This window comes from Phaseolus vulgaris, chromosome 1 (assembly GCF_051622355.1).
Source record: "Phaseolus vulgaris cultivar YP4 chromosome 1, ASM5162235v1, whole genome shotgun sequence".
Lineage (NCBI taxonomy): Eukaryota > Viridiplantae > Streptophyta > Magnoliopsida > Fabales > Fabaceae > Phaseolus > Phaseolus vulgaris.
This window is the reverse complement of record NC_143498.1, coordinates 52,461,938-52,474,071: the sequence shown is the minus strand read 5'-3', so window position 1 is coordinate 52,474,071 and position 12,134 is coordinate 52,461,938. Positions and strand designations below refer to the sequence as shown.

The following is a 12,134-nucleotide window of genomic DNA, read 5'->3' as shown; positions in this document are numbered from 1 at the left end:
GGTTGTTCTACCATTTAATCACCTCAAGTTTTTTTATATTGAGAAAAAAAACTCTAACCCTTCTAAACAAAACAACTATACAAAAATAAATTAAAGTCCTAATATTACTATTTCTTACATTTGACCTACTTGGTAGAGTTTACTATTATATACTTTTGATACATGATACGCAATAAGAAGGAAAAACTTGGTTTGTTTAGTGTTATTTTTAATCCATACTTCAGCTTTTAACTAAGCATTTTTTAATATTTTTTCCTCTGTTTACAACATTTCTAAAAATCACATTATTTTTATATTTCTATATTATGTTTCCATTGTTATTTAGGTCAAACATGTAAAATTCATGGAAATGTTGGTAATATTATTATAGGTGAAGTTGATGTGAAACTAATCCATTTGTTACCTAAAATTCAAACCATCTTACCATTTAAAAATAAGTGTTGGACATTTTTTTTTTTACAAAATGAACATAACTTGCAATTCACCACAATTTCCCTGATGTTATCTCTAGTAATTATATCATTTAGTCATATTTTCTTCAGAATTTGCATTTCATTTTTTTATAAGCACTTTTTTTTACTGAAAATGGATAATTTTGTTCTTCAATAACCTTGTCGATTTTTGCTTAGTAATAAGTTTGCCAGCTCATCCCACTACACTATTTTTTTTCTTAAACCACACATATACATGTCAACAGTCAATGGTAAAAAAATAATTATCTAAAATAGAGATAACCAATAGTTTTTAATTATTTTTATATAATAACTTTTATTTTCTTTAGAAACAAAACGTGCAATATTGCCTATTCTTTTTTAAAGCAACAATTAATAAAATGTTGAGAATTATAGACCACACTTACTAAAAATGTGGATATTATATTTTAAGTCACATTTTTATTTTTTTAATGTTACTTTTAATACAATATAAAAACGATAACTACGAAAACCTCGACCTCATACATCGAAATATTAACTTTTCCTCTACAACACTCCCACTTATATTTCAAGGAAAAAACCGGTGCAATTTTTCTTTATTTTTATGAAAATGATAAAATTTTTAAAAAATCACAAAAATAGGTAACTAATACAGAAAGGAAGACGATTTTAATTTGAAGAAATTATAATTAGATAAACAAATCTTATTTTTGATGAAAAAATTGTTTTGAAAATCAGAAATTGTATATCACAACACGACTTTTAATTGATATTTTTTTACACAAATCGTGATTTGAAGTACGTTTTCACCATATTTTTCTTCCAAAAAAATGTTTCGTTTTTTTTTTTCAATTCCTACACTGAAGTCATGTTCAAACAGACGAATCTCAATTTTTTTTTTCAATTTTACACTGAAGTGTATTTGTAGAGACTATTTCTATTTTTTTAACTAAATTTGTGTTTGGAAGCACAAATTGTTTTTGATTTTTTTAGTTTTTCAAATTTTGCTATGTTTTTATTAATTAATTTGGGTTTAACTATTTTAAAAATTAATATTTGAATAGTTTTGTAATTTGATTATGAATTTTGGTTTATTAAAATAAACTTATTTATAGTTGTATGCATGATTGATTTTTTGAGATTGTTTGTAAAAAGAAAACCCTAAATCTTACCTATCATGTTTTATTAATCTTTTTAATCTACAAGTTAACTTTTGAAATTAACAAAATACTTAAGAATTAGTATACAACATAATATTAAGATGGTTTTAATATTCAATATGCAACACTATTTAACAATAAGTAATATACATTTAATAATAATAAAATGAGGATATTGACAACATTAACTTTACAAGATTTAGAACTTATAATAAATACGGTACTTGAATTCCCAAATTGTGATCTTTTTCTTAGAGATTTGTGTAAAAATATACCATCCTTGTCATAAATAAAGATAAATTTTCTACCTAGTGGGTGGATTGAATAAGAGTAAAAGTCTTATTGAAATTTTCTTTAATACAATAGTCTTTAGTGTGTATCATAATTTTAATATACCTATTGATCAGTACTTATATTAAGAGAGAAATATATTTTTATTTATTATCGAAGAAAGAAAATATATTTTATTTATTATAATTTAATATTCTTAAAAACTAAATTTATAAACCAAATAAATAGTTTATATAAAAATAACAATATACTTATTATTGTCTTAAAATTAATTACGAAGTATGCCAATTAAAATTAATAATCAATAATAAATATAGTCTTAAATTTTCTCGTTAACCATTGTTTTAAAAGTGATGTTACTTTTTTTAACCTTCACATTTGATTGTACGTACTATTGCACAACCTTATACTTCAAGGTATTTTTCTATATATTTTCCATCATTCTTATTCTTTTTTATTTGTCTTTTTCTTAAGAATGATTTTATTATTGGTTTTGTAAAATATAAATATTTTATTAAAAAATATTTATAAAAAAATAATTTCAAAAAAATAATTATTAAAATTTATTTAGATGATTTAATATTTATTTGATCTATTACATTATATGAGTACTTTTTTGCATTCATGACAATTAATTATAATGATAAATTTTACATATTGGCAAGATTGCAGAGTTAGAGGAATACTGCAGTATTGCATGGCTTAACAAAAATAGAAGAAAAAGAGCACTTTTTAACTTCAATGGCCCGTTTCTACTACGCCCGACCCATTTTGTGGTTCGGGTTAGCCGGATCGGTCGGAGGAGCTCACCATGTCTGTTACTTATGTTGTTCACCATTTGCAAAGTTTTTCAAGTTGCAAGAACACTCAGAATCGAGGTCACTTCTTCTTCTTCTATGTCACTTACACAATGCCCTTCATCTCCAAAATTCAGCGCCAATCTGATTACACCCTTTTCAGCTCTGCCACTCCCATTGTCATCGACAATGGTGCTTCCTACTTCCGTATTGGGTATTTTCCTAAACCCTAATTTCGCCTCAAAATTGAAACTTTATTTTTTGGTTTATGTATTTTTCGCATCAGCTGACGGGGTTGTTGATTTTAACGTTAAAGCTGGTTCCTTTTGGTGAATTGTCAGATGGGCAGGAGAGACTCAACCACGTGTTGTTTTCCGCAACATTGTCCAAAGGCCACGCCACAAAGCCACTGGTATCATACATTCTACATTTTCACCATGTTTTCTTGTTCTTCTCCATCTTAGTTGCTGTGTTACGTATTTGTTTTGTTGTTTGTGTTTGTCGAAAATGTTGGTGAAACTGTGTAGTTAATGTTATTATAGTTGTTAACTTGTTACGCCAATTTTTCTTTTTTGTCTTGGTGCATTTTCGTTAGTTTATTTCATTTCGTAAAAGCATAAAATGGGACCGAGATATATTTGTTATTGTGAGTTAATGGTCTCTTATATTTAAGAGGAACCTTTCTTATGAGCTATTGATAATGAGCCAACAAAAGGCAATTTGTCACATGTTGAATAATTATTTGGAACACTCTCTTGTTACACAGGAGAAATTGTCACTGTTGTTGGTGACCATGATCCAGCATTAATGAAATACTTTGACTGTAGTCGCTCTGGACCCCGCTCAGCGTTTGACAGCAATGTAGTTTACCAATTTGAAATGATGGAATATGTAAGTTTTTTCCTCATGGCAATCCTGTGAGTATATAAAGAACTTGTTTTTTTGAGTCATTTCAATGTGAATTATATTAAACGTTTAGAATTCAGTTCCGATTATCTTATTCTAGCCTGTGATCTGTGTTGGTTCTTCCATGTGTGTTATATGCATGTGAAGTTGCATTTCTAATTCAGGAAATGGTCTATTTGGGTGGCTGCATGTTAGAATCATAGTTTATACTTTTGTTATTGCTTTATGAAGACTGATGAGATATCTTTCTCTTGTTGTTGATTTGTCCAAATTGGACACCAGAATAAGCAGTAACTCCTAAGGATTAATGTATTCAAACCTTGGGATACTCTATTCTTAAATGTTTAGTGAAAGTATCCAAATTCAAAAATATACTCTGTTTTCCTCTGCATGGATTCTAGCTTTTGAATTGTGATGACATTGCTTAAATTAAATATTGTTTGGACATGGCCAAAATTCATTTTTTTTGTTGCCTAGAATATGAACCTCAGCATTTCAAGGTCTTACAATTACATATTGATAATAAGCTGGCACTATCTCATGCACAGTGGTGCCTTGCACTGGGCAATACCAAGGTTCCTTTTTATAGCATATATTATGTAGAGGAACTAGTTTCCTTGTATGAGAATAGATAAATTGACATGTGACAATGGGATTTTGATAGGGTCACAAGTTAAAGGTCATAAGTTGAATATGGAATTATAAGATTTTTATAACTAATTGGAAGGGATGTGTACCATATTAAATATAAACATCATGGAAATAGGATCATGCATGTATACTAGTGTATTCGTCTAATAATTATAAAGAACATATGATGGGGAAGCGTTACTAAAATTTTCTTTCATTTATAGATTTTGGACTTTGGATTTGATCGGTTGGGAGCAACAGGCTCAGAGGTATGCCCATTACTGGAATATGATTTTTCATTTTTCTTCTCATGGCATTTTATTTGTTATCTTTTTTATGATGACATTTTAAACTCCAATAGACCACCACTACTACTACTTTTGATATGTTAGTAAACTTCTTGGCCTCTGTAGTTTACCTAGCAATTCCTTGACTTGATGTATACAAATTTTTCTCTTTTTGAACTTTGACAATTTAAATTATTTAACTCACTCTTTTCTATCTTTATGTTTAATGTTGGAGCAGATTGATCATCCTGTCCTGATCACAGAATGTGTATGCAACCCAATTCAGTCTCGTAGTAAAATGGCAGAACTTCTTTTTGAGACATATGGAGTTCCTTCTATAGGTATCAATACTTTATTAATCCTAACAAAAAAAAAAAAAAACTCTTTTTCTTCAAGTAGCCTTTGAAGGAACCGGAATGTTGGCTTGCCTGTTGTCGAATGCCCAATCTTTCCGCCAGGGCAAGTCTTTAGTGAAAAACGAATTTCAAATGAGACCCATCAAGACTGTGTTTGACATCTCGTCACTTAGTTGTTACTTGTTTGGACCTAATCACGGGCACATATTTTTTGCTACTCTATACTAGTTTTGCTAGACCATAATTTATTTGACAATAATATTTATGCTTCTCTGTTATGCAGCCTTTGGTGTTGATGCAGCATTCAGCTATAAATATAATCAACAACATGGTGTTTGTGATAAAGATGGTCTTGCTTTGTGTCCTGGATTCAATACAACTCATGTGATTCCGGTATGCTTTATGTGATATTTACGGATTTTTATGCAAAGGAAATAACTTGCCATTTTTGTTTGTTGTTACACGCATTGTTAAAGTTGTAGATCACATACATATCATAGTTGTTTAGTCCGATTGCTTACTTTTGAGTATTCGTTGAACCTCTATGTAGGAGGGGTGTAATATGATGAAAAAATTCTCTTGTTTTTGCGGACATGTGTGCCTTTTGTCAAGTAACAGTTGCATTTTCTTAAATTGGTATACCTCATTTGTTGTGTTGCTATATCAGACTTTCTGTTCTCTGTCATTAATATTGCTAATCTGTATAATTATTTTCAAGAAGATTTAGGAATCAATAATCTCCTTCTATTCCACTTCTAAAATAATATTTAAAATTAGAAAGAGAAATGGCTTAACACAATTTTGCATCTGTTTATAAAGAGGTGTGAACGGTTTTGAAGCTAAAATATGTTCCCACCTTTCTTTATGAAGGCTGTTTTGCTATGGGGGAAAAATTAAGTATAAGAATACCATTGAATAAATTGGAAAAGTATTCATTAAAATATTTAAATAAATTCAATGGCCATTCTGCTTTATTGCATAGTTGCTGACAGGATTTAGATAACATTATCAGGTGTATCAAGTGTTATAACTCTTAATAATAATTTTTTCACATCTCTATATTTCCAGTTTGTAGATGGGGAGCCAATATATAAAGGATGTTGCCGAACCAATGTTGGTGGGTTCCATGTGACTGACTATTTAAAGCAACTTCTTTCACTTAAATATCCTTATCATATGTGAGTACAAATCATCCTTCCTCTGCTATCATATTAACCTGTGTGTTAAATACATAGTATTTCTTACTCTTTTTAAAAATTCTCAATGCAGGGCTAGATTTACATGGGAAAAGGTTGACGACCTGAAGATGGAGCATTGTTATATTGCACCAGATTATGCTTCTGAAGCTCGACTGTTTCAGGTAAGAAAAGGCTCTTCTTTTCAGTCTAAGTTTATGAACTGTTTATCTGTTTCTAAGATTTTACTTCATTAATGGTTTGACAGAAAAAATCTAATGAGGCTAAAGAAAAAACCAGATGTTGGCAGCTCCCTTGGGTTCCACCCCCTACTGAGGAGCCTCCTTCTGAGGAAGAGATTGCTAGAAAGGCAGCAATAAGAGAGAGACAGGGTCAAAGATTACGAGAAATGGCTGAGGCAAAGAGGTCCTCTAGAATAAACGAATTCGAAAATGAATTGCATGGTTTGGAATTTCTTCTAAAACAGCTTGAACAAGTTGAAGACAATGATATTCCATCTTTCCTAGCAGAGACTGGTTATGTCTCTAGGCAGGAGATAGAATCTGCCCGCACTAAAGTTACTCAATCTTTACGTAAAGCAAAAGGTGAACGAAAGAGTGAACAAGCTGAAAGTGAGAAGGCTGACTCTGCCACTAATGAAAAGTATTCTCTTATAAACATCCCTGATGACATGCTCTCCCCTGAACAGGTCAGTTTTATATCATATCAAATAGCTTATCAAATTCATCTTTAGATTCAATTTACAGTCTTTCCACCTCATAAATCTACACGTAAATTTTTTGCGCACTTCAATATCCAAATAAGTTTTTCAAGTTGTTCTCTGTGCTCTGTGATGTTGACCATGTATTTGTGGGTGTGCTTTGTTGATAGCTAGCTGAAAAAAAGAAACAGTTGTCACTGAAATCCATGTCAGATGGACGACAACGATTGAAGCAGAAGCGTTATCAAGAGGAATTGGAGCGAGAAAGGAAACAACAGTTAGAGGAGGAAAAACGCCTGTATGTTTATATGCGAGTCAGTTTATTCAGTTTTATTAAGAGTGCTTTGTTGAATATTTATGCGACTGAAAAAGCTTATCATCATCTCTACTTGGTAAAATGGAAAAAAAGAAAAAGAAAAGCTTCTTTACTTAGTCTCTTGTCAAGGGAAAGAAAGATTAGGACATGACTTATGTACAAAACATGAATAAAATCTTAAGTCTTGCCAAGGTTTGAGTACTTATAAATTGTTGTTCTCTATTGTGATTAAAACCTTTTGGATTGATTTTTCCCCTTCTTACTATAGAGAGAACCCAGAGCTTTACTTGGAACAATTGCGTGCCAAGTACAAAGACCTCTCAGTGAAAGTTGAGCAGCGAAAACGGCTCAAGACAAATGGAGATCATTCTAATGGAAATAACTTGTCTGGTGGCATTGGTCGTGGGGAGAGACTCCATGCTGCTCAGAGGGAGAGAATGCGCCTCTTAACTACTGCTGCCTTCGATCGTGGTAAGGGCGAAGATACATTTGGTGCCAAAGATGAAGATTGGCAACTGTACAAATTGATGAGCAAAGATGATGATGGTGACGAGGGAGCAGATGAGAATGACACTGAGCTAGCTCGCATCTCTTCCAAGCTACAGGTTAGCTTCATAGCAATGTTAACATGTTCTGTGGATTGCAATCAGCATTTGCATGGTTGTGTTGCTTAGAAGCTCCTGATGACTCACAAAAGTGTTGTTGAATTGTTGCATTGGTGCAGGAGTTGGATCCAACTTTTGTGCCCAAGTCAGAAACTGGTAGCTCTCAATCTGCTGAGGCATCACGTCCCCGTCCTCTAACCAAAGAAGATTTTCAAATTGCTTTTGGTGTTGAAAGGTTCAGATGCCCTGAAATCTTGTTCAATCCAAACTGGATCGCAGTTGATCAAGCAGGGTTAGATGAGATGGCTGGGGTCTCAATAAGAAGATTATCATGTAAGGATGAAGGCCTAGAAGAGAGACTCACTAACTCCATACTTGTGACTGGTGGAAGTTCTATTTTCCCCGGCATCATTGAACGCCTTGAAGCCGGAATTAGGATGATTCGACCATGTGGATCACCCATTAAAGTAGTTAGAGCATTGGATCCTGTTATGGATGCATGGCGTGGGGCTGCTGCATATGCAACAACCCCACTATTCCATACCCAAACCTTCAGTAGGATGGACTATTTTGAAAAGGGTGAAGACTGGCTCCGGAGTTATCAACTCAAATATTCATTGTAAATGAATTAATAACACGACACTTCTTGTCTTCAACATCATACCTTAATTTACACAATCTTATCCCTTCAGCTAACTTGTTGCTCATCTTGCTGCATAAGCTATAAGCAGTGTGCTTTTGATTTTCAATTGCCAAGCAAAACAATTTAAACTATTTTTAGGCTAACAAATTTACTGATAAAACACATCCTATTTTGTTTACTCACGAGTTTCTTTTACATTGCAAAGTAAGACACAACACTATTTCTCCTTCTATGTGCAAGACTTTTGCTTTTACCTTCTTTGTATTATTCTTGGACAGAAGCTGTTAATTTTCTTCTTTTGTGTGATGATTCTTACAAATCACAAAGGTATAACAGCAGTCTTCCTTCTCCTTCCCCGTGCAATGTCTTAGCTTTTTTCTTTATCATTGCTCTTGGACAAAAGGAATTAGTATTTTTTCTTATTTACCTATACATTGATATAACATTGGTATTGGTATTGATGATACTGGTGCTTGCTAAATTGAATTGGTGTTCAAACTTGGATGTGTATCTTTGTAAAACTACAATAAAATGATTGTTTGGTTTTTGAATGTATGGATTGATATGTTTTTATCTTCGATTTTTCATGTGTTTTGTAATTTTTATATCTATAAAAGCTCAAATTAATTTGTATAGGAATAATAATAAAGATTGAATACAACATGTAATATAATGCAAATCTCATTGGAAACTGAAAATATTTAATTTCAAGGTGAGTGTGAAAATCAATGAGCTTTATATTTAAAATTTTACATAGTTTGTTTGAGATGAAAGGAACTGGAAGAATGTGAATTTTGTATGTACACTTGCACAATACATTTAAAAACCTGAATTAATTTGTCTTTTTTGAATTCTTTTTTGAGAAATTGGAAAAAAGAAATGGGAGTCCCTCCGAAGAATAATTCTAAAGATGATTTTTTATATTTGTGTCTTCTTGATCTAGCAATTTGCCTTGAATTTTTGCAAAATAATTGATTGTGTAGGGTTACATAATCTATTATATTTAAATAATTTTAAATATGCCTACTCCATTATTATGTGTAATTAACAAGATGAATGATTATCCATTTTTCTTAAAAAGTTTTTAAAGAAGTTATGATTTTGGTTGAATATTTTTGGATGTAATACACAACTTTTCATGACAATCTAGTGGACCTTTGCCCATTAGGCATAATCATATCAAATTGAAGAAATACCTAAATTGTTTCCAGAAAAAAAAATGGGAGTGATGGCTGATAGATATCTAATAGAATTTTTATGTAAATGAGTTTTTGAAGTGTAATTTTGTTGGCACCTTCATCTAACAAAGGGATGGTTAGTGGTTAGTAACACTTAAATGATTTCTAATTTAGTTTAGTTAAAGATAAAAAAGTGTTTAAAATTGTAAACTATTTCAATCTCCTTGTTGTAATTCAAAGCTTTTGTATATCAGTGGAGGAAGAGAAAAAGAAAGAACCATGCCATCACTTTTGCTTCAATTGAAAGTCACAAATTAACCTGTTTTTCCAATTTTCCACTGATTGACTCTAATCATTACATCACTTCAGAAAATTTTAGCTCAAAAGCCACCAAACAAATTTTCCTTGCACTTCACTGTTTGACACTACCACAACTTTGATCATTCTATGCATGAATGATTCATGCAATTTTCACCACAAATATCAGTTTGAGTCAACAGCTCCTAAATTATGAAATTGATTTGAATCAAAATCATTGAATAGATCTGATTGCACTTGTTCATTCTACAATGCTTACCAAATACTGCTTGTTCTTGGTAATTTCACCTATTTCAGTTCAGAATGAATTAACACCACAGTTATTTGATAAAATGCACAATAATTATTGTTATTATTCTAAATACCATTTTTTGTTAATAACTTGATACAATTTATTCAAAATTGTAATCGATATACCATTGTTATTGTTATTATTGCTATAATAATATTGAAACACCTTCTTTATTAACTTCACTATTTGGTAGATTATGCAAATAAACCAAAGTTAATTGTAAAAAAAAAATTATAAATTTACATAGAATTAAAAACTAATTTAAATCATAGTTTACATTATGAATATTTCACTTTCAATAGACAACTCAAAACGTGTAAGACATGTAAGTTTCAAAAATTTGATATAGTTATAAAAAATCATGAGATTGTCAAGTTATAAATACCTCTTCTTCCCTTAATCTAGTTAGGTAAAAATCAGAAATAATTAACTCATTATAACTTTTTAAAAATAATAAATAAATAAATAAACATAATAGTATAATAGATGTTAATAAAATCAATTTTTTAATAATCTTTTAAAATCACTCACAAGAAATTTCACATAATCACATTCTAGACTTTTTTTAATCTCTTTAATACTTGTCATTATAATATGATTTATAACATAATACATTACAACCTGACCAAACATCTCTATATATAGATCCAATCGCAGGTCTAATAATCAAATCAAAGCATCACTTAATTTACACAATATTAACATCAATAGTCATGTTAATCACTAACAACATCTTGAAAGTTCAACTTCACTCTATAAATAAGTTGACAACACATAAGTCTAAGATACGTATTTAATAGCATTAATTATCTCCAACCTCTAAATACCAAAAACTGACTTGAGCGTAGGACATTCTACAAATACCCCTGATAACCAAGACCAAAGACGGACAACGAAACCTAAAACTAAAGATTGGAGATATATCAAAACCTTTTCAATCTTTACAAGAACACCAACATGTAATATTAAAATTTATAATTATAATAAACTCACTAATTAAATGTTGTAGATCTAACAATACAAATAAACTAACAATTAATTATCCCCAAACTTCAAATACTAAAAAATGACTTGGGTGTAAGACATTCTACAAATACCCATAATAATCAAGATCAAAGAAGGAGAACAAGACCTAAAACTGAAAATTGAAAATATATGAAGACCTTTTCAAACTTTACAAAAACAACAACATATAATATTAAAATTTATAATTATAATACCACTCATTAATTAAATATTTTACCGATGTAATAATACAAATAAACTAACAATTATATCAATTATTTGTATGCAAGAGAAAAAAAAATTGTAATTGACTTCTTTATTGTACTTTAAGAGTTTTCAAATATTTTATAACAGACGTCATAAAATATTCTTCCTCTAAAATTCTTATACTCAAATCCCAATCCAGATGGACAGATAAAATATACATATATATTAAATAAACATAAAAAATATATACAAAGAAACATTTATCGTGTTATAATGATATGTTTCAAAATTTCTCAGCATCATGTTTAAACATAACTTTGATACAATTCATAACATTCTGAAGCTGAATTTTACCTTAAGCAAATAACTATATATATAAATATGATATCAGTTTTAATAAAAAAAATATGAATATCTAAATTATCTATATTAAAAAAATGAATAACTCGATTTAATTTGCACTTAATTCGAAAATCCTTGAAAATACTTAACTTTTACAAATTGAATTTCGTCACGTGTGTTAATTAAGAATTCAGTTGTTAGCATAAATCAAATATTTCTTGATGTGATAGTTAATAATTCATATGATTAGGACTATAATCAAATTATTTTATTTACTTTATTGATTTTTTTTATGTTGATAAATTAGAAACTAGTTTTAATTAGTTAAAGCATCTTTGTTTAAATTATTTAAAAGTAAGGAATGCTTGGTGTTTGAATTTTTTTTTTTTATAGAACAAACACTCTAGTAGGTTTAACTTATTATCTAAATTTATAAGTGATTAAACCAACACTTTAGTAGGTTTAATTATT

General features: G+C 30.0%; 1 protein-coding gene across 1 annotated transcript; it reads left to right on the top strand.

Annotated features, from left to right (window-relative positions):
- Window positions 1-2,553: 2,553 nt before the first annotated feature.
- On the top strand, window positions 2,554-8,427 carry LOC137814984 (actin-related protein 5). The gene is made up of 12 exons (XM_068617973.2): window positions 2,554-2,896; window positions 3,024-3,094; window positions 3,449-3,573; window positions 4,443-4,487; window positions 4,744-4,846; window positions 5,145-5,254; window positions 5,930-6,039; window positions 6,131-6,221; window positions 6,305-6,745; window positions 6,928-7,055; window positions 7,342-7,678; window positions 7,798-8,427. Exons 1-12 carry the CDS (start codon window positions 2,697-2,699, stop codon window positions 8,299-8,301), a joined length of 2,265 nt encoding a protein of 754 aa, XP_068474074.2. The 5' UTR covers window positions 2,554-2,696; the 3' UTR covers window positions 8,302-8,427.
- Window positions 8,428-12,134: the final 3,707 nt, after the last annotated feature.